The sequence below is a fragment of the Haemaphysalis longicornis genome, unplaced genomic scaffold, assembly GCF_048455015.1.
Source record: "Haemaphysalis longicornis isolate Haplotype H1 unplaced genomic scaffold, Haemaphysalis longicornis Haplotype H1 scaffold_1, whole genome shotgun sequence".
Taxonomy (NCBI): Eukaryota; Metazoa; Arthropoda; class Arachnida; order Ixodida; family Ixodidae; genus Haemaphysalis; species Haemaphysalis longicornis.
Genome location: NW_027526203.1, coordinates 439,849,759 through 439,873,573, shown reverse-complemented (window position 1 = coordinate 439,873,573; position 23,815 = coordinate 439,849,759). Strand labels below are relative to the sequence as shown.

Genomic DNA, 23,815 nt, shown 5'->3' with positions numbered 1-23,815 from the left:
TGGGCAAAAGATACCTGCTTTGCCACAGATAGTGTCTGTAGGTGCAGCTGGAATGCAGAATGGTTTGTACATTGCGTAGAGCGCATCTTTCTATTTGTCTTCAAGAAATTGGTAGCAGAAAACGAGGGCATCTTGTGTGGCCCTATGACATAATGGCTGCTCGGTGGCAGTGTTGCAGCACGGCCCAGCTGTGGTTTCACATTTCCCCTTGTGCTGCTTTTCTCCACTTCCCATCATCCCTCACTGCCTAAAAAAATTTACACCATCTTCCCGCAAGGGAACCATGGGGTAGATGCGACGCATCGGGGGTTTCCGTTGCGTTTCCGTTATGTTAGCGTGTCGATTGTTGTTGTGTGTCCATATTTATCGGGGTGGCCGGTGCTTGTTACGGTTGCGCCGACCATCGCGATAGCAGGCCTGTTAGTCTCCACTCAAATCATTGGTGGTCATCGGAGGATGTCATCGGCTGAGCGGAGCCGCGCAGTTACCGCGTTTATATGCAGCGGAATGAGAGAGAGCAGTGCATAGCAGCGCATGTGTTAACCGAGCGCAAGCTGCGCGCTAACCCGCACCCACGCACAGCTGGCACAGCGACGGAGCGAGCGCCGGCAAGTGCTAACACGCAGATGGCGCTGCGGTTAGAGCGGCGCTCGCGCGCAGCCGGCGCGGCGAGGAGAATGGGGGAGGGATGCGGACGCCGCCGGAGGGACAGGGCGGGTGAAAGAGATGCGTCGCATCTAAAAAATTGTTTGACAAGCTTGTTTGCTAAGCATTTCAGGTTTTTATGATTCTGTATGGAGTCAATGGAAGTTTGTTTTTCACGGCCCTCAGAAAGGGAGCAATCGTGGTGAAACAAAAATAAACCTAAAAGAAATATTTGCAGACCCACCTCTCTTCCCCCCCCCCCCCCCCCCTCCCCAAAATAAAGAAACTTGCATCTGGTTAATTCTGGTCTGATAAACATTATCAGGGGGTTAAGGCTAGGCAACGTTTGAAATGACTGTCACTGATCTACCGTCCCCGACGTAATGCACCTGGGCTGCATGTGGTTTGTGTGCCTCTGTCTGAGCCACCCAAGTCAAATTGGGAGGGTTATTCTAGGAAGAGCCACAATGGGAAACAATTAAACGGAAAAGTTTTGTGCTAGGCCAAACCAGAAAGAAACTATAAGGAGGGAATGGGTTAAAATGGGAGCCACTTGGAGGGTTACTTCGTGCATGCAAGTTGTGGGTAAAACTTTTGCACTTAGGGTGTGTGCCACTGTTAAGAACAATGTGTTATACACCCACATTATGATATGGCTGTGTTTGCTGGTGCAGGCACGGAACGGGGCATGAGAATTTTTTGGTTTTGTTTGAAAGGTAATAGTTGAAAGGTATTGACGAATGTTTGAACATTCAGCTCAAATTTCAATGAACAAAAAGTAATGAAACATTTGATGACGACATAGTATGTCAGCAGTACAAGTGTGAGAGCAAAAGGTGACAAAATGTTGTCAAGTCAGGCACTGGGGCATACTGCGGACAAGAAGTATGTAAAAATACAACAAATAAAAATCGGGATAACAAACAAAACTTCTAAATATAGACAACCAAAATGTGTGGATGCTACACATACAGAGCAATCGGTATTAGTTTTAAGGTGCGCAAGTGTAAGGACAATGAAGATACCGAACCTAACCTCGTATATACTAAGGACATTATTCAATCTAAAGGAAATGGAAGTGAGCGCAAAGTGAAATCCTGGAAAAAGAAAGCACATGCTGTGGTACAGAGAGGACAGATACCTTAGGTCTTGAAATTTGGACACTGGAAAAAAAAAAAGCACATTCGAGGGTTGCGAAAGGCAGTTATTAAACAAGGTATGAAAGCTAGCGGGGAATTCTTATTTACAAAAACAAAGAATGCAGAAGGAATTTACTGAAATCTGGTTAAGGTGTCATGTTCAAAAGATTGTTCCACAAATGGATGATGCTATGAAGAGCAGATGAGTTAAAGGCTTCAGTTGCCCTGTATAATGGTATGAATCTTAATTATGAGATATACGGGATGTAATACAACTGACGTAAAGTTGAAGTGGGAATGGTGTGTTGCTCCAAGCGTATTTATGGAAGAGGTATAGAAAAAGCAATATCGTGGTGAGTACTGAAGGGTTGAAGAGAGCTTAATACTATGTGTTATGTTGTGATATTTATAGTTATGTAAAGTGAAATGGGCTGCCCTACTTAGATTTCATAAGAGGACCAGATAGATTCAACGAATTCAAGTTGTGGGTGAACAAAGGTGTGAAAGCAAGTATACGAATGCTTTTGTCTGCATGGTGGTAATATCCCTTTTAATCCTGAATTCATGCTGTACCACAAAAATAGGGGGGGGGGGGGGTATTTTTTTCTGGTTAGGAAGCTATTAAAAGCCCTGCAAAAAAAATTTGGATAACAGTAAGTACTGCAGTTTTCATGTGATAACTATACAATATACTAGACTTTTTTTTTTCATTGCAAAAGAAGCTGGACATAATCTGCTTTTCTGGTATAGCTTTAGGTCATGTCAAGGCCTTAGTGGAACTTGCACTTGAAGCACACAATCTTGCATAGCCATCTTTGTGCTCTCGAAAACCTGCGCACTCAGGTGAACTCTGGCACCTACTTATGAAAATCGTGAAAACAGTTTTCGTTGGCTTTCAGACTGCTACAAGTAGCTGCTACTTCAAGCAACAAACTAGCTACTTGGCCTTGCATCTGAGACCTGGCATTTAGTAGAATTTGTCATTACTTGAGCATCCAGCCAATGGCCTTCATCAAAAATGAAGTCTGGTGTAGGGATTTTGGTTGTAATGGTTCTGTCTCAAAAAATTGCGGTTTTTCATGTAAGGAAATGACGTCTGTATGGGGCCAGGGTGCTGTACATATATGTGGTTTGTAATCTTCCTGTGGCACTTTTTGCACTCTTGTGCACAAGACGTACTACAAGAAATCGTGATCCCTGATCCTGATGCTCAAGGGCCCAGCCAGAGCCCTTGTGAAAAGTTTTTAATGAGCTTCTTTAATCCAGTTTTTAATGAGCTTCTAAAACTGCTCTGCTTAGCGTAGTAGCAAAAACTGGAAATTGCTGCGGCACTGCGGCATAGCCGGAAATGAGGAAGCAGAGAGGAGCACTGTTGCTGCTGCTTTTCGGACTGACCTAGATATTCAGTGCGTCCCCTACAAGGATCTTAAAACATGTGTGTGAGAGACTGTATGGCCATTGGCAGGAAGACTGGAATGGGCAGACAACATATATGATAAAATCCAAACTATAGTGCATTTCAGAAGCTGCATGCAGCTTCTCCACCCACTCACCCACTGAGCACGCCTAACTCGCCGTGAAAGGGGCCTTGAAAGGACCTTCCCAAAAGCGGCGTTCAGATATTTGCCGCGATGGTAAGCCTACATTGACCGGCAGCGGAGGTTCGGCGCTCCGACCCAGCACTGCCGGCACCGCGGTGCGGCTGAAAGATGGCGCCACCTGCGCGCTAGAATCAAAACCACGACCGGATAGCCGGTCGTGATCAAAACAGGCCACGACAGATGTCTTGGTCACCGATCGCTGAAACGGCAGTTATCGCCAAAATAAAGCTCAGTATGCGAAAAAGGGGATGGTAGTGTGGTGAAAAGTTGTGTAAGGGATGGTCATTCGCAGTTTTACAGATACCGGCGATCAAATATTCGCCACGATACATCCTCCCTGTTCTGTGACGATACTAAGCCTGAAGTTCCCAACACCCAAGCTGACCCGAGCAACGCCGAGCCCGCTGGCTTGGGCGACAGCTCTTGCGGCGGCCGCCGCGCACGAACTCGGTCCACGTTTAGCGCTGCATGTCGTCGCGTGGAAAATAATGCATCTTGGCGTCGTCGTCGATTTGCTCGGACAGGCTTCCACGAGCAGTACTTCGCATTCCGCGAGCTTGCCATAGCACAACTTGGGCGAACTTGGCGACGCGCACCGCGCAGTTGTCGGCACCAGTGCAAGGGAACACCATGCGCCGGCCACAAACTGAAGAGCAAAGACGTCGAACACGCAAAGTGCGCAAAGTTTACAAGCATTGCTTACACAGCTACACCCGTACGTCTCCTGCCCAAACGAATACCACCGACAACAGCAGCGCAGGATATCGTTTCCGGTTCCGAAAACGACTATATGACGTCACCCTGAACCGGCCAGACACGCCGGCTGATGTTTCGTCACGCCGAAAGTGATTTCGCTCGTGCTGCCGATTTGTGGAAGCTCGCGTGCGGGACAATCAAAATCGATTTTACATGTGATTCCCGCCTCGGATCGCTGCAAAAATTTCTGCGAGGCGTCTGTACAAAATAATGAAGCCAATTATATCATTTTTTAGGCATCAAAATTTGGTGTCAGTACTCCTTTAAGTGCATTTTCGTAGGTGGCTCTTAGCAGCACCGGAATTCGTTAATGAGCTGGTATGACAAATGTAGCAAAAAGGTATATCCTATAGAGCAAGGCTGTGCAACATGTGGGCCTCTTCAAAGTAAATAATGTGCTGGCTGTGGTCATCACTTATGAGTTTATAAAAGCTTAAAGGGGTCCTGAAATACCTTCCGCCGATGCATGGATGTACGTGTAACCAAATAGAGCAATGTATTAGCAATCTCCTCCTGCAAGAATTAGCTGAGAAATCGTAAATCAAGAACTGCGCATTATTGTCGCGCCGTATTTCCTCCTCCTTTCAACTTTTTCTTCGCTGTTGTCGGCGCACGAGCCTTCCCTCCCATGATGCTGCGCTCCTCAGCGGTGACGTACTTCCGCTATTGCACTCCTCAGACTGCCGTCTGCTACGAGCAAGCTCTTCCGGCTTTTTTTTTTTTTCATCTTTGTTGACACCATGGACATGGATCCCACACTCCGCTCAAGGCTGGAAAAGCGAACGAAAGACCTGGCCACATGTGTGTGGCCTGGCCTTTCCCTTTCGCGGTGTACGTTGCTGCAGTTGCTATCGGCAGCACGTGACTTTTTATCGGCGGCGAACTCGCAGCCGCACGGGGAGAGTCGTGCGCTCGTTCCCTTTGATGCACCGCGCACTGTTTATCCAAAAAGCCGTCTCAGATGGGCCCCGCTTGTGCCGGGTCTTATTTTGCGGCGGTGGTAATACGTACCGGCGGCATGGGAAAAATACATTTTAAACCGACACAGAACCCATGCACAAAACGTGCTGGATCGGATCGCTTTATCAGTGGCGATGAACGGGAAGGCGCAGAGCAAATCAGCGCTGCACTCGAGCAGCGAGCACCCGTGTTCTTGCAAGCTGCACCCATGTGTTGCATTCAACACTGACGGTAAAGCGTTTGTTTGCACTTGTTTGCATAGTCTTAAAATGTTCACTCCGGCACTCCGCTAGCAGATCAGCCGGCGAGTCATTTTGCAAAACATTAGACAGATGGCGCCGTATGCATTAGTGTGTCGCTACGCAAAACTGATGAGACGCTCAACTAAAACTCCCCTCGCGGTGTTTATGTAGCGGGACGCAAAAATTTAGCGTTTCGCGTATGCAAAGGCAACAAACGCTGCACTAAAACTCTCTATTAGCAGCAAAATAGCGTGCGTACGTGAGGCTGCAACATGGTGGCAAGTAGCGCGAGAAGGAGGAAAGATTTTTTGCTTCCGATGAACCAAGTTCTTTGTCCCTGTGTTTTTAAATACGTTAAGTGGTTAGCACGTCGCACTCACGCAACTCTATCGTCGTAACATCGCTGACTGTCCAAACAAAGCTTGCAGCTAAGCCAAGGCAGCGACCGAAGCTGTGTGCGTGTGCATCGCCTTCTGTGTTGTGGACGCGTTCGTTTCGCGATGAAATGAGACTTTGTACTTCTGCGGGTGGATAGTGCTTCCCATTGTCTGGATTATCTTTCTCGAGCGACGTACGACTCAACCTCGCATGGGGTATGTGCAGTGTGCCTGGCTAAAAGCCTTCTCGGCTTGCGCGCCAGAGTTAAGTGACTTGCTGTTCGTCCCCGTAAACCGGGTGCGAGGTGAGTGCCGAATTTACGACGGGCAGGAGGAAGCAACCGATCGTCTGTCAATCACAGTTCAGACTTGCAATGCATGTTGTGACGTTGTGTTCGTTCGAAACGCATCTCTGGATTGTTTTGAAGTTGAATAAAATGTATGCGTCGAACCCGGGCATCTGGCTCAGGGCGTTCTCTGCGATTGCACAAAAGAAGTGCCACGGGGCTTCGACGCTTTCTTTATGGTACGTACTCACGTAAGATAATATCCATGTCATGTTATGGCCGCGTTGCATTGAATACAAACGGTTAAGTGTTTGTTTACACTTATTTCGTGTGTCGTATAATGTCCAAGCACTACGGCACTCCGCTGGCAGATCAGCTGGTGAGCCGGCGCTGAGCAGACGACACATCTCCTTGCTGGAAGTTCGTGAAAAAGCCGCCCAATAGCAGAATGTCTACCTCATGACGAACATCTGGGAATCGATGACTGAGACATGTGAAGATGGCGGCGTCCAAAAACGCGCAGGGATGGGTGAGAAAAGGGTGAGGGTGACAAACTTTGCAACAAAAGTGTGAGCTTTCCGCTGCACGTAGAAGAGTAATTCTTGGCACAGCTGACGGGCACACCTGATGTTGACGACCCAATCTAACGATTGCGCTAGTTCATTTAGTGTGCTCAAAACGCCTTTCAGGGCCCCTTTAACATAATGGTGCAACAAAACTCCCTTTTATGCAGGATGAAAATGGCTTTTTTTTTTATTGGGAAGGGGAATATCGACGCCCAACGGCATTTCCGGATTTTCTCGCATACAATCTGCCCTGCACTGCCGTGCAGCAACCCCCCAAAAAATATATATACATATGACTCACCTATACAGTGTTCAAATCCAGTCATGATGAAAGACTATGCATTTAGTGATGTTTTTGCAAAATGAAATTTACCATTATCCCACTTGCGATGATATGAATGTATACCAACGCCTTGCATTCCAGCATGCCCATCAAGGTGATGCCTTGTGGACAGCAGCTGCGTTGGTGAAAACATGCTTTCCTGAGTTAAGCGGGTATTGGTCCACTTATTTGATTTTCTGTGAAGCGGTGGCTTGCAGTAGATATATGAAGGTGTGTTAAGGGTGGCTTGCGATAAAGGGTGTGCACAAGGCACAGTGAAGCAAAATCTGGCAGTTTACGTACCAGCTAGGGAAGAGGAGGGGAGAATATGGGATCAACGCCATTAAGAGGATGCAGTGACGGAGTGCAGACTGACCGCAAGCATTGCAGAGAATCTATACTTTGTATGAAATTGGCACATGATCCATATCTGTACATTAGGATAGGTAAATTGTAGGTGCAAGGGTGATTCTCACATTTTACCGGAGGAATTAATAGTCAACATACTTGCACAAGTAAACATGCTCGTAATGTTAGTGCTTGTATTTAAAAAAAAACGAAAGAAAGAAAGCTATAGGGGTGATTGAAGCCAGGCTGTGTTGTGGAGCAAAACATATTTACAAATGAAATAACTGTGCCTTCAGCCCCGATGGCCTGCTTTACCCGTCTGTGAATGCATTGCTCTTTTCTACCATGTAGCCTAATCCACACTGCTAGGTCCTAATCCTAGTCCTTTTAATTAAATGGTTATGCATGAACGGATAGGTAGGTTTACCAGGGAGCTTGTATAGACTTGCAGTGGATGTACTTCCTGTTTGACATTCTCCTTTGATAAACAAACTTCTAAACAGCAAGGTGCTGGTGTTAGGGGGACCTGTCTGATGAAATGAGTCCTCAGTCCAAGGTTCTTGAAGTCTTCTGGCTGTCCTCGCCCTCCCAACCATGTTAGTCTGGTCAGAGAGGCCAGGGCTGTTCAGCTCCACCCATTGTGAAAGGAAGGATTTGGGTGTGATGCGAGTGCCGGCGTTTAAGGGCACTCCCAAACGATACATGTGGTACATGGTGTTGACCCGTGTGCAGTATTTGCAGTTGGCATTGTACTGTGATGGGTGCATGTTGCCGAGTATGCTGTTGTGAGGATATGTTGGTCTGAAGTCTTCGTAGCATGGTGGCTTATTCTTTCACTAGTTGCTGGTGTGGGACTGGGTATTTACGAGCCTTTCTGTAGTGTGACGATATTTCTGGTATTGTGGGCTTCAAATTCTAATCTCTTGGTTGCTTTCCCTCTTGGAGAAGGCCCGGTGTGAATGTTCTCGGGCTGTGGCGTGGGCCACCTCATTTCCTTCAAGGCCGGTGTGTCCTGGTGACCATATACAGTAATGGCCATAGTTGGCAACTTGGGGTGCCTTTACAGTATGTGCAATGTGGGTTGTGAAATTCTATGTGTAGCTGCAACAGGCCATCTGTGAGTTTGATGATTGTAGTGTATTATTCTCCAGTGATGGCCGCAAGGGTATTTGTGACTTCTTATGCTGTCACCGTCGAGTTTGTTAGGGTGGTCGCTGCTGATAGTTCTTTGACTGCTGCATTGACTGTGCTGACCGCTTGAGCCTGGTGGTCGGGGAATGGCGATGAGTGTGTGTGTCTGGTCATAGACAAAATTGTTCTTGCCCTAATTGCCTCGTATGTTTTTATGTGAAAAATTTCTTTGGTTATGGCATGCATTTTTTTCTGGTGTTTATGGCATGCATTTTTTTCTGGTGTTGGCCAACTTGATAGCCTGTCAATGTGGAAGCCTTGCCGTGGTGTGCTAACTTGATAGCCTGTCAACACGGAAGCCGTGCTGTTAGTCTGTTCAAGTACAATTTTTTTTTGTCTTCAGTAAAGAGTAAAGAGTGCGTATCCCCGAGAAAAAATATACGACGGGGAAATGCCCATTTCGGCGGGAAGTAGTGAGAAACCAGATAATGTCACAATGAAAACTAACGCGGATTATGCAGCTTCACGGCTGCAGTAGTGAAGAAGATTATAGCGACACCTGATGAATGAGATTACATCGGCCGCAATTGTGCAGCTGCAGCCACACAGTTGCTTCTCCCACAACAGATCCCACTAGTTAAATGTGTGCCAAGTGCTTGTGATATTATCTGGCTGCCAGATAAAGCGTTGTTTCCCTCCCATCTTACTCCATGGTGCGTATAGTGTGTACCAGTGCACATCATTTGGCATTGCAGCAATGTATAAAAAGGAGCCTGACTTCACTGAAAGAGGCCAAGGAAATTGGAAAAATGGCAGACTAGATTTTCAACTAATTATAGTTCTCCTATCTTGTAATTTTCGTGTAGCACTGCAGGAAGCTTAATAATTATTTTTTTTTTCTTCTTTGCTCTAACTGGGTCACTTCTCTGTCTCAATGGAGGCTGGAGCCTCCATTGGAGCCTCTGGAGCCTCTCTGTCTCAATGGAGCTTGAAATTGAGCAGAGCGAAAACAAGGTGCTTGACATTAAAAAGGGCAAGGACAGGGAGCGTGAAATTGAAGGGAGTGAAAACTGGGAGCCTGACATTGAAGGGAGTGAAAACTGGGAGATTGAAGTTCAAAAGTGCCCCTTGGAATATTTGGGGCATTAAAGTTCATGTTAAGAGATGGGAGCTCGTGAGAGTGAGGCCACATAGAGGGCAGCTTCACAGCATGCAGTCTGCTAGCTGCGTACATGTGTACGGATTCATCCTCCCTACTCTGATTTAAAGGAGCCATGAAGAGAAAATACAACTTTGTTTAATTTGAAAGAACTAGGATTCACTATCTCACTCAGCTCCATTACAGCCACAAAAGATGTTTTTTTAACGAAATTAAAGCAAAAAGTATTTAAAAACTTTCAAATTTTGCGCCACAGTGGCATGTTATGAGCAAGAATGACGTCATACGGGCCAACAATAAAACATAATTTTCAGTGCGTTAACTGCACGTTAGCATTCAAGTGATGCGGTCAAATGGAACTAGAGGCCCCATTACAGACGTCCAGTCATGTGTCGTCGCGACAGGTCAGTTAGGCGGCCGCCAATCGCGCAAACGAGGTTCCGTGACGTCATAGAAAAGTTGCGGGAAATTGGCTAGGGGGTCGCGACTGCTTCACACGTTTTCTTTAATAACTCCGTTATTTGTTCGGAGATTGCGATGATATTGGTATCATTGTTATCGGGACTAAGCAGTCTTTCTCATAAACCCAACTTGTATTTTGTCTTCATGGCTCCTTTAAGTCGGCATATAGTAACAGTGGAGGATTTCAAGGGTGAACCAAGATTGCCTAAGTGTTTGGAGAGGGTCGAGATTCATTTTGCTCTCAGCTTCAAAAATTATCAAAGAAAAGGAAAGCTCCGTGATAAAGCTGGGACTGGCGGTTTAGGGGAGGAGTCTTTTTAAGGGTCTGCTCTGCCAGCCCTCTTTATTCCTTTAATTTTGAAATATTTTGCTGTAACTTTCAATCATTATGGTTGTAATTCCGGTAATATTAAGCAGCTTTCAGGCACTTATGTATTGTTGAGACCAGCTTTAATGAAGTCTTAGCCATATCCCATTCTTTGCCTTGGTACCTAGTGAGTGTAAGAAAAAAAGTGATTGTGCCTTGTGTCACAAAAACACGAGCAATCCATGTGAAGCGTTCTGCTACCGAAAACAGTGGTGCCAACAGCTCAGTCAATTTCTGTGTCAAATGGAATGAATGGCAACCATCATGCCTTCACAAGGCATGCACAACATCTTTGTATTGCGCCGTGTCCTTGCTCAGATCCTATTTTTCCTTTTTAAGTTATATGTTGTCCCTCATCATTCTCCATGTCTGCATACTTTCGGTGGCATTAATTTGTTTTAGGGCATTGTGGTGAAGCCAGCCTATTTCTTTGTGCACTCAAAAAAAAAAAAAAAGTTTGCATTTGTTTTTTAAATCGGGCAAGGGCAAGACTTCCGGGTTTTTCCATATTATTATTGTTATTTTTCGTCGGTGTCTTGACCCCACTGCACTGCTCTCGTGTCCAGGCCAGAAAGATAAAATTAAGAAAGAATTGTTCCAAAATCTGGCCCAAGGTTGTAAGTATTTTCTTACAAATCAGCCTAAGCACACAGGCGGTTGCAAAAATGCATCGTCGCAGCGCCTTGCTGGTGTCGAGACATTGCAGTGCACATGCATATCCCTTTGTGCTTACTAACATGACACTTTCCTCTGTTGCTGCAGGAAAGCTGATTACGTGCAGTTTGGCAATAGGAATCGCTTTCTTTAGGAACTTTCTCATGTGGTATTTCTTTCGAAGGGCTTCAGTGGTTTTCCTTTCGTTTTTGCTTTATTCAGGGTTTTAATACGTGCCTTCCCTGCTCTGTGGCCCGAAAAGGAACTCCATCTTGGGAGCACAATGCTGAAAACATCGGGCCTAATCATGATCTTGTTAGACGCTTGCGCATGTGTAGCAGACAAGTGCAATGTGCCTATCGTGGTACGAATATAGAGAGTAACTACCCATCGGCAGCAATGAGCAATTGAACATTAAGAACAAATGTCTTTCGGCAGTGCTTTATCTGTCAATCACGGCAAAGCAAGCAGCACACGCTTCAACCTTGCTGTGCTGTGGTGAATTGCACTCCCCCCCTGTGGAATCAGAGAAATCAACTCTAGCAAGGAAATACTACATGTAGTCAGTCTTCCTACTGCAAGCGAGAAATAGGCATGGTGGCAAACATACAAGGATGTGCATGTGCACAGCGGCATCTTGACACCAGAAGCAGATAATCAGATTGCGTGGCGATGCAATTTGCCACACGCTTGTGTGCCCCGACTTATTCTGCTGCCAAACGTACCCCCAAGAGCAAAAGTTTACAGACCACGGAAGCAGAAATTTTGGATTATTAATGCGTGGGGTATTTATGCAACATTTCAGTAATTATATGACATCTCACGTGCATACCACAGTTTGTGGCCTGCTTCCGGAAGAGAAATAACATAAAATTGCCTTTTTCGTGGTCCGTAAACTTTTGCCCATGGCTGTACTAATGCTTCAATTTCCTTGTACAATTTCAAATGACTTCTTTGTATGCAACACATTTTTAACGCACTGCTCACTTATTTTCAATGTTTAAAAATGTAAACGGGGAAATTAGGGGCTTTTTTGAAAAGTTTGTGCTTTCCAACTTGCAGATGTGGCAGTGTTTTGTAAGGTGTTAACTTGTGTGGATTTAAGGTGTTAACTTGTGCGAATTTAAAGCTGTTAAAGGGAAGGAAACGGCTATATGTAATTAAACTGAGCACTCATTTACTTCTAAGACATATTGTTTGCAACTCATTTTTACATCACAGGTGTAATGTGGATGGGCTTGCTGTTGCTAATTTTTATGCTAATTTTTAATGTGCATTTGTAACAGCTTGTTTGCATCTTGCATCATGTTTGTTCTGTGAGATAGTGCATATGTGCTTCCCATAAAAATAGCTTACTGTGTGCTGTTTGCTGAGCAAACAGCAAGTATTTAGCCGCCATCCTCATTTCGGCGTATGTGCGAGTTAAGGGGGGACGCGGCTTTCAACTTCGGAAAAATGACCAAAACATCGTTTTTTTTGAAACCCGCATATTCGGCTTCTATGTTTCCTATTCTGTGCGTCTGCAAAGTTTTTACGCTGAAAAGCGTCGCAAAGTGGCATAAAAAAATACTTTTGTCAGGCGCGGTGACAAACTATCAGCGCAAAAGGGCGAAAAAACGGCAATTTTCGGAGCGCTCTATCTCCGCAACGGTGCCACCGGGCGCGGCCATTTTGATATGGTTAGATCGGCCGAGCGATCGTTTTTCCGGTTCCGCTTGTCTCTTTTTATCTTCGTTCATTCACAAACGCACAAACGGCAGAAAAGAAACGACGCACAAACGAAGCTAGAAATAAATGCTGAAGCGCTATTGGTCCTCCGGTCGGGGCGCAGAACGACGACCCTCCTGATTGGATGTCGCGGGCGCAACGCAAGATGGCGGCCGCCTGAGCTGCGTAGCGAGCGGATTGAGTTCATTTTCGCCGCTTCGCTCGGCCGAGTTTCTGTTCAATCTGTGGTATTCAACACGGACGTTATCGCGATGGGAATGCCAGAGATAACGAGTCAGATTACGGGAAGTTGTGTGGCTCGAAAGGCGGAGGTCATCGAACGCTTCGTGGTGCGCGTGACTCTACCGTCGCCAGACCCCGGAGGGTGACGCGGTGTGCGCGCTTGCGATAGCGGTTCGTGAAGTGAACTTTTAGTCGGATTTGCGATGTTTACACGCTTAGTTAGTGCTGTGTTTTGACTGTGGGCTCGCTAGCCTTGAGAAAGAAACGGTCGACGCGTCAAACGCTGCGGCGCGCACGGCATAGCCGACGCGCATTGGAGCATCACATGACTGGGCAACCGGTTACGATTGAACGCCAGTAGTTGTAATTAATGCCTGCGACGTTAGTTTTAATCTTAAAAGCGACCTGACCAGCCATATCAGGTATAATCAAAGCTCGATATGTCGCGGTAAGCGTGCGCTGCGATGCGCGCGAGCCATATCGCCTTTCTTGCGCAATGTTTCCCGTGCACTTGTAATTTTCATGCAAACAGGTTTGAGTTAGTAATATAGGAATAAAAATATGCTCTCTGCATTAAAAATGTACGTTACTGTCGCAGCATTTAACAGTGATTTTTTTAGGGAAATTATTGATACCATTGCTCAGGGCATACTGGCTGTGCTGCGAGAAATATTGGATGCCTTGAATGTCAAAAGTAGTAAAAAAAAATATGCTCTTGCATTGAAGTTGGGAGTTATGCAGAATACTCTACCAAGCTTCAAAGTAGCTCATTTTCAACCTTGTGGTATGCAAACTTTTGGCAATGAACACCTGCACTACTAAGTTGCTGTGCCAGGCAAGATAAAACATGAAAAAAAAGCCAAAAATGTTCAAATTTAAGTTAAAAAAATGCTTAACTTGTTGCCATGGTGACAACACTGCAAAAGGAGGTTGTCCAGTGCGATACAGCCAACCAACTAACCTACTTTGCATTGAAAGCCCATTGAAACCCATCTCCCCTCCGTTTGGTTTGCAAAGGGGGGTATGTACTCTTCACGGAGGAGCTGAAAATGATGTTTTCTGGAAAGAGAAAGGCTGAAAAGGCACTCCAATTTCAAGGCAAGGCCTTCCAGAAGCCCCATGTTCAAAAGTACATGAAAGGCTACAACCGTGACGACTTTTGATATGTGAAACCTATGTTGCAACTTCGGAAGCCGTTTTCTCAAAACAGTTTTTTTTGCCACCTGTGTCGCTTGTCCCAGGGATTTCTTCGTGACTGCTGGGTCTATTTTGATTCCGTTTCTTGCATTACATTCCTTGATGAACTGTTCAGGTCGTGACACTTTTAGTTTTCCAGATTTGTTTTTTGTGATTTTTTTATTCAAATAATCGTTCACAGTTGACATGCCTGTTGCACATTAACCTCTAAAAAAATGAAAACTAAAAAACATTGTGTTGTAAAAAAAAAATTCTAAAACTGTCACGACCTCGTCCATTCATTTGAGAATGCAAAGCACTTCGAACAAGTTTTCTATCGTGTTTTATAAGCCGCTCAAGCTCGGTACAAGCGGAACAGAAAGAAAATTTCATACATAAAAAAGTTATCAAAATATTAACTTCAAATTTTTATGGTGTTATCACAGAAGCATTTCCAGTTGCTGTGCCAATTTTCATCAAAATCCACAAAGAAATAAAAAAGTTGATTTTGAAAGACACGTCCCCCCTTAAAATGGCTAAAATTTAAATCAAGCAAGGAAGAAACTTTTACTTTTGACAACCGTTAATTGAGTCTAATGGGCTTGAAATGTATAATCCTGCTGGTGTCCGCTGTAGGGCGAAGGCCCGTCCTACTATTATTCGGACTTAGTCTTCTTTCTCTCCCTACTTCTCAGCCTGTCCTTTGGTAGCCATTCTGTTGCTTGGGTGATTATTAACCTGCTGTCCGTACTCTGCATCACATGGCCAGCCCAACTCTGCTTGCTTTTCTTCATCGGAATCTGCATGTCTTCCACTCCAGTTTGTTCCTCATTCATGATGCTCGTTTCCTATTCCTAAGAGTCACTCCTATCGTCTGTTATTTTATGGCCTTTGAGCTGACGTTCCCTTATATGACATGTAGTAAGGTCAGAGTCTGCCCTATAATTTAGCACTGGCATTATGCATTTCTTTTGTATGATAGGCTTAACATACTTCTTCATTATGTATTGGCAATTTTCAAATGCATCTGAACCGATGCTGACTTTGCACCTGATTTCTTTCTTGTTACGATTGTCACAGATAGTTGTATTCAGCCACTTCTTCTACAAAATGTTTTCCAGACTGAATAGATGCCTCACTGCTTGGCTATTTTACATTTTCAATTTCTTTAAATTTACCTCTAGCTTTCCGAATGTAGTTCTTTAAGTTTTGTTTATTTATGTATTCACAATAGTGAAAGGTTATTGCTACATAGGGGGTTACATATGCAAAGCACACACGTATTGTATTAGTGTAATGAAAACAAGGGGAAAGAAAGAAAAACCAACAAATTAGGAAGGTTCAAACTGAAAATGCAAATAACTAGAGACTGTAAGCTTGAAAAATACGAAAATGAAAAATTCAGTTGGTAATAACAGTGCAGAATAGACAAGAATATAAACCAGAATTCCAACACACATTACAAAATAGGTCTTTTCTGGGCTCACTGAATGAGTCGGTGTTGTTCATGAGCCTCAAGGGACTCAAGCATTGCCCATTTATTCATCTCTTGTTTCTCCAAACCAAGCCTCCTAAATATATCCTGTAGAGACTGAATAACTTAGTAGGCATGGTGTCTCCTTGTCTGACACTGAAGTTCCTGATAAAGAGCTTTCCCAGAGCCCTGTGTAGGTATCCTCAACACTTGTCCTGCAATGCTTACACAATGATGCCAGTTTCCACCAAATCACTTTATCATAATCTGTAAAAGGGTAGTAAGCAGGGCAAGTTGGTATGGTCACATCTGGAAAATGGCGCAAAAGAAAAAAAAACGTACAAAGGAAGTGTACAGTGGCACTTGTTTTGTTGTTAGGGACAATGCCTTCATCCCTTTCTTTCTCTTCTGTTTGCTTGTGTGCCATTTCCAGGAAGTTTTCATAATCTATATAGGTTTGCTATATTCCATGCATTTCTCTAATGCCTGGTTTAATGGTATGAATGTGATCTATTGTCAATGAACATTTCTGAATCTAATGTATTCTCTCAGTTAATAGAAAGCTGTTATATGTGGTTAACTGTTGCAACTAACTAGAAATAGTAAAAGAAAACATTACATGGTGATTGAGACGAAGCAAACATCTAAGGGACAAAAGCATGGTGATCTGCCTTGCAAGTTTTACAACTGAGTTCTGAACTTGATTTTTGCCATGTGAGTAATGACTCACTTTTCTCACAAATGCCCTGAGGATCCATCTTTTATGACTTGGGCTGTTGACATCAGTGCCAGGTGGTGCTATGGGAGAAGTGAGAGCATATGAGGCACGAAATGAATTTGCTTCACAGGCAGCACCCAAGACTTTCTTAGGCCATGTTTTGAGGCCACGCCATTTTGGGTGCATATACAATACTTAGTTCTGTGCTGTCGGTGGTGCGGGAATTAGTGGTTGAGTGCTGTCATACTGTGAACATCGTCCTGGCATCGTCCTGGCTGGTTGCTCTTTTCGAGTCCGAGTTTTGACTGTTCAATCCAATTGGTGCGGTTGCTGGAAACAGACAGGGCGCATGCTGGCCGCCTCGTTATGCTTCCTTATTATATTTACGCATCTTCCAGCCTGACCCGCCTGCATGTGTACACCGCATAGCTTTACACTCAACTGATGTTTGGGGTACTGTGCAGTCATTCCTAACGTCATCTTTGCGTTCATATTTTTGTTATATCTTGAAACAAATGCCTCCAATTATGTTTTTTTTCCATGTGTGCCATCGTTCAAGAAGAAAGAGCGGTGTTCTTTCCTGCTGGTGTTGGGTTCTTTCTATAACTTTCGGGCAATACAAAATGTGTTGCAGACAAGGGCAGTAAACAAGCAAGCGCATCTGTTAGTTAATGTGTGCAGTGAAAATTTTCACTCGCAACACTTGTACACGCATGCATATACAGGGTGCGCGAGGTATTCGAGAACGCTATTCCTTATCCCCATAGACACCAGAAGGCTTATATATATCTATGCGTGCTGCTTCTTATTCGTTGACCCCTCATCATTCATCCTGCACAGTTTGTTCAAAGATGGAAGCGTACAAATTGACACAGGAAATGAAACCTCCTGAGTCCTCGTCTTGTGCTGCTGAGCACGAGGTCGTGGGTTCGATTCCTGGCTGCAGCGGCTGCTTTTCTGATGGAGGCGAAAAGCAAAATCGCCCCTGTGTTCAAGATTTCGGAGCACGTTAAAGATCCCCAGGTGGTCAAAATTAATCCAGAGCCCTCCACTACAGCGCGCCTCATCGGCTGCGTTGCGTTGGCGCGTTTAACCCTACAATCAATCAATCAATCAATCAATCAGTCAATCAAATGCACCACAGCGACTCGAAAATTTCCACCTTTCTGAAGGTAGCGAATTCCTTCGTTTGCAAGGTGCGGATAGAGCTGATGTGTTGTGGTGGTGACGTGGTATCCGTGGCGAAAAGGCAGCCGCGTGATAGGAAATTCTCACGGAAGGGCGCCATTGCTCACTCAATGGCCAACTTCTCTAAGGAGCTCCTGGGTCATTTCAGATAAGGTCGAACAAAGCATGGCTGGTCGACCTCTTCAATTCGCTTGAAATTTTTTTACCTCATTCCCGCATGTATGTAATGTGCAGATTCACAAATATTTTCGGCGGAAAAAATTTTGGCCGACTGAAAAAAAATTTGGAACCCACCCGCGTGGACCCCGGCCGCTACCTGCCCATGCGCCGCGGCCAAATTTAGCGACGTCTAGCAAAAAATATACTAATCAGGTGGGAATGGTAATTTTTATGCTTAATCTACGTCTGGTGTACATTTCGCGCCCAAAATATCGTTGGCTAGAAGAACATATATTTTTTGTAATAAATTTCCAAATCTTGCTCAGAGCGCATTTTGTTGTGTACTTTGCGGGCCAGTATTATCGTAAGTAACGGAGCTAGAGCGTTAAAATTTGAGTGAGGGCTGCTCCTGGCAAGCACAAATAAGGGCCGTAAATATCGTGTCTGCGCACACTACGGTTAAAAAGTAAATGGCGCACAATTGTGAAGAAAAAACTAAAACACTCCGAGTTCAGAGGCTTATTAAAAAAAAAAATACTTCGATTTTGCTGAAATTCTCCCCAGATGTTAACCTGTGAATGTACTTCAATGATCATTAAAAACATGTTGCATCATTTTGTTCCTGACGCGCCTACAGCGCGCGAGAAAAAAGCCTGGTCGGCCAGGTCTTCACAAGATCCTGAGACACAAAACAGTGAGAGCAACTTCCAGTGAATGTGCAGACGTTTGATAATTTTTTTGTACCAAAGGCAAACTGTTACTTATTGATAGTATTACAGAGAATTCAGAAGCAAAACAAATTTTTATGTCAATTTTGGAACGAAAATAAACAATCTGCGCACCGCTAAACGTGTACTCTTCGAAGAAAAAACGGAGGAACTCCAGATTCACGCGCATTTAAAAAAAACCCTTCTTCGAGTTTTATGAAGCATTCCACAGATATTTTCCTCTAAACGTACTTGTGCGAGCCCTAGAAATATCGTGCGTCATTCTAGGCACAGCGCGGATACATTCGTGCGATGGCGAAACCGCTGCAATGTATGGTGGTAAAACGCGCAATATGAAGGTTTTCGGGTCTATTTTTATAGCTTCCTCTAGATTTCCCCAACCGCGGTCACTCTTTGTCTTACATTATCAACGCTCTTTTTTTGTGCGCACTGCTGCCGTGATGCGCTGTATTTGGTTCATAAGATACCTATTTGACAAGGTGCACGCAGTCTTGTTTTTTAACTCGCCTGGACGTAACTTTCGTTCGCCTGAAATCAAAGGTTCAACGGAAGCTCGTCCGGTCGGCAGTACACATGGCAAGTATTAAAAACGGACATCGGCCACACACGACCCCGGCGCGGGTATCGTCTCCAGGTAGCACACCCCTCTTCGGTCCTTCTCCGGACACACTGATTCAATTACCGAATTAGCGACCAAACAGGAAGGCAAACGCCCTTGAGCCCGGTGGGGTCCAGGACGACACATGTGGGATCTTCATTTTTTTGTTTGAGTCGAGTGTTTTTTGGGCTTTTTCAACCGTATGCGGCGGCGGGGACTTGGCTGACAGAAAGAGCGAAAGAGGGGACTGGAAGAAAAGGGGCTGCATGCGTTCGAACGGTTACAAGTTTTCAGTTCTGTCACATTGGGAGAGTGCCTTGCGCTACCTCCCCACTATTTGACCACGGTCGCATTTTAATCTTCATTTCATCACTTTTTATTATTCCTTTTAAGTATTCTGATTTTATTATTCTTTTTGTATATATTTAGCTTGTTACTCAGTCTCTTTTGTCATAGTTTTGTGGTTGCAAGTGATGACGTCTGCCATGACTGCGCATGCCTGCTTGGCTTTAGCAAAAATCAGGCTGTGGGTAGACGACAATCTGCCACTGTACTCCAAGGTGACTTATGTGAGTGACGGAGCTGCCAGTCACTTTAAAAACAGGCACCAGCTTCATGAGTTTTATTGCGTTTCACCAGCTTCTTGAAACGCAATGGATATTCTCCGCAACAGGGCACGGAAAGAATGCCTGCGACAGAGTTGGGGGAATCGTCAAACACCAGGCGACACTTTACAACCTAAGAGAACCACTAAGAAATGCGATTCAGACGGCAAAAGACATGGTAACTGTGTTGTCTGAGAAGGTCAAGGGCGTTCACTTCATATACCTCGCAACGAAGTTTCCAGCTATCGCGAAACAGAAAAGGAAGAATGGCGAACAGTGCGTGCCTTTCCCGGCATACAGTCCTGGCACGTGTGGCGTTTAAGGAAGTCATCAGAAGCAGATATATGCAAACTATGTGCAGCGCGGACTGTTTGTGCCCCTTTGAGGAAACTGTGAACATTGATGCAGCAAGCAACGTGTAAATAAACAGCTAGTAGCTGCACGGTATTAATGGGGTGCCGATAGAACTCTGTCATGTCAAACGTTGACTTCGTTAGTGTCACTTGGTTATTCTATTCTCCTTATCTCAGAAGATATTCTGCCCTTTCTACAAAATAAATAAGAGAAATCTGGAGAAAGTCACAATCGTCGTTTTATGTCTCAGCTCCTTGTGACGAGCATGCTTGACTAGGCTCTTTTGCTTTTCAGTGATCAAAATGATGCGAGTTTTTTTAATGGCTCACGCAATTAAAGTAGGAGGAAAATATCCATGGAAAGCTTCATAAAACTCGAAGAAGGGTTTTTGTAAATGCACGTGAATCTGGAGTTCCTCCGTTTTTTCTTCGAAGAGTACACGTTTAGCGGTGCGCAGATTGTTTATTTTCGTTCCAAAATTGACATAAAAATTTCAGTTTTGCTTCTGAATTCTCTGTAATACTATCAATAAGTAACAGTTTGCCTTTGGTACAAAAAAATTATCAAACGTCTGCACATTCACTGGAAGTTGCTCTCACTGTTTTGTGTCTCAGGATCTTGTGAAGACCTGGCCGACCAGGCTTTTTTCTCGCGCGCTGTAGGCGTGTCAGGAACAAAATGATGCAACATGTTTTTAATGATCATTGAAGTACATTCACAGGTTAACATCTGGGGAGAATTTCAGCAAAATCGAAGTATTTTTTTTTTTAATAAGCCTCTGAACTCGGAGTTTTTTCTTCACAATTGTGCGCCATTTACTTTTTAACCGTAGTGTGCGCAGACACGATATTTACGGCCCTTATTTGTGCTTGCCAGGAGCAGCCCTCACTCAAATTTTAACGCTCTAGCTCCATTACTTACGATAATACTGGCCCGCAAAGTACACAACAAAATGCGCTCTGAGCAAGATTTGGAAATTTATTACAAAAAATATATGTTCTTCTAGCCAACGATATTTTGGGCGTGAAATGTACACCAGACGTAGATTAAGCATAAAAATTACCATTCCCGCCTGATTAGTATATTTTTTGCTAGACGTCGCTAAATTTGGCCGCGGTGCATGGGCAGGTAGCGGCCGGGGTCCACGCGGGTGGGTTCCAAATTTTTTTTCAGTCGGCCAAAATTTTTTCCGCCGAAAATATTTGTGAATCCGCACATTACATACATGCGGGAATGAGGTAAAAAAATTTCAAGCGAATTGAAGAGGTCGACCAGCCATGCTTTGTTCGACCTTATCTGAAATGACCCTCCCGATCCGTGCATGCAGCCATTTCTGAATTGAATCACTTATTGCTGCCTATGGCGGATTCATGGAGATAAACCATAAGAGAAATATGTCGCAGAGTTTGGTGAAAATTTGTGATTCTGCCGGGGATATGTTGCGCCTGAAGCCAACGTTCTGTTCTCAGATACTTTGCACACCCTGTATGTTCCCATAAGCTGATCTGTTATGCTTTTCTAATAGCTGTGCCTCCCACTTGCTCCTCTGTTTCCAGAGAAAGTGGCAGGCATACTCGTGGTCCGGTTAGCGATGTTGCACTGATTATCAAACTTCATGTTTCAGGCGTCTGAGCATACCACGGAGGAGGACCTTGAAAACACGGGAGGCCCATTTCGGTGGCTACAGTCGCCGCCTCCTAAGGCTGTCGCGGAGGAAAGCCTAAATGATCTCAGCAGCACCACTCCTGGGAGCCCACCTTTGCAGCCTTCTACGAGTGATGAGCTCAGTGATTTAAACAGTGCACTCCAAAGGAATGGTGACGATGCAGAAAGGTGTGAAGGCATATTTTAGTTCTCTGTGAAATTTTGTGCTTGAGCTACGATCTGTTTGTGCAGTGTGGAAGACTGTAATTGTATCACATCTGTTGTTACAGCTCAACAAAAGACCGTGTCAGTCCCCTACAGGAAGTATTAGACTGGAGTGAAGAGCCAAGGTGTGTGCACATATTTCTGTTTTAAAAATGACATTTATGGTATTTGATTTCAGCAAGGACGGCTTCCACCCGAGTTTATTGCCTAACCGACACTTTTTTTTCTGTTGTTTTGTGTTACTCTTATCATCTCATTTTCTGTAACTTGTTAAGTTGATGCAAGTTGTTTCTTTTTTTGTATATGTATGTTGAGGAGTCCAAATTTGTCTTTAAAGGAGCCATGAAGAGAAAACACAAGTTTGGTTCATTCAAAAGATTGTCTCGTTAGAATCATACTGACACCACTTTTAACGTAAACTTCGTTCAAATAAGCTACATAATTAGGAAAAACGGGAATGGTCATGCGACCCACCAGCTCATTTCCCGCAACAGAACCTGTGATGTCACATGAGCTAAGCTCTGCGATTGGCGGAGGCTGGCAGAAGCAGACGCAAATTAGGTAGAGCTTACAAACTAGACGAACCAGCGATTTGCGCTTAAATTTAGGGCACATTCTTTACAAAGCAATAAGAATGATGGGACAAACAGTGGAAGTTACGAAAGCACATGTAAACATGGAAGTACTGATGCGTTCTGCTGTTTGTGCGCAGTCGTACTGCGCACAGCATGCTTGGTTTATCTGCACAGCACTACGGGGCTTGGGGTTGTCTCAGACGACACTGGCCGATTGACGCAAGCAACGGTGTCGTACGTGACCCCATTTGTCGAGCGAGCACTGTTTCAGGGAACGAATATTTTCTCCCAGAACAAAAACAAGCCAGGTTTAAATGCGGGCAAAAACAAACCAAACGCTTGCCACGGTATGGGGGCGCCATCTAGGTTACGGAACGTAAAGAAACGCGGGAACAAACCAACACCGCTATACAGGGTGGAGACAACCTTTGAACGGTCCCGTGCCGCCGCAATTGGGCCAACGGGCTCAACGCGTTATTCTTTTCGTTTCCCACGAGACCTAGCAACGCGAAACAGACAATATGATTCAAACTTCTTCAGTAAACCGCGTTGCGGCGATAATTTTAGCGCGGTTTTGACACAATGACTTGCTTCGGCGGCGAGCGAGCAACCGAAAATGGCGGCGCCAGCGTATACGTGTCTCTACCCTGTACGGCGGATGCGTGAATGAAGGTACTCTAGGCTGCAGAGCGGTCGGTTCCTGTGATGTCATTTGGGACCACGAAAACGCACGATTGAGCGGGAAAATCAAAATTTTAACCTAAATTGTTTAATTTCTCAGTGAATAAAGCACCGTTTGTATCCGGACAAGCGCTGGGGGCACTATAAAACACGAAATCTTTCGAATAAAACCAACTTGCATTTTCTCTTCATGGCTCCTTTAAGGCATCACTGAAAGTACACATTAGTTGTACATACCATAATTTTTAGTAACAGGCAGTGACAGAGGTAGCCTATTGCTGATTACTTGGTAGTGCTTGCCAGTTGCATCCTAGCCTAATCTAATTCCATGCCTGATTTTTCTCGTAGTTTGTGTTTGCACTGACAAGTTGTGCAACATAGTTATTCATCCAGCTTGTTTAGTACTTTACTACCTTGGCTGTAGGAGACTTTTTGCACGTCGATCCTTTTTACATCAGTCTTTATTTTAGATGCGACGCTGAGAGCATCTCTTGTCGGCGGCCCTGTCCTTCCTGCGTGCGTCCGTTGTTGCCCGTAGCCTTTCCATTCTCCCCTCTCCTCTCCGATAGTGAACACTCTCTCGCGAGGGGCATTGGATTGGATTCGATTGGATTGGATTGGCTTAGCTTGGATTAAAGTGGATTGTGTTGCGTCATAGCCGCGGCAGACGCACTGGCGCCGGCGCATGCCCAGGTGAGAGCGAACACACTCTCTCAACATCTGC

The 23,815-nt window shown here is 44.7% G+C and overlaps 1 protein-coding gene across 3 annotated transcripts in view; it reads left to right on the top strand.

Moving 5' to 3' along the window:
• The window catches only part of LOC144155827 (uncharacterized), a 126,361-nt gene that overhangs the window by 61,069 nt on the left and 41,477 nt on the right, over positions 1-23,815 (top strand). For all 3 annotated transcript variants that reach the window (XR_013319650.1, XM_077687499.1, XM_077687498.1), the window contains 2 exons: positions 21,591-21,799; positions 21,901-21,960. Coding sequence is in view for 2 of the 3 variants with exons in the window: in XM_077687499.1 (XP_077543625.1) it covers positions 21,591-21,799; positions 21,901-21,960 (269 nt within the window). In the remaining variant the exon portion in view is untranslated. The remainder of the gene's footprint in view (positions 1-21,590; positions 21,800-21,900; positions 21,961-23,815) is intronic.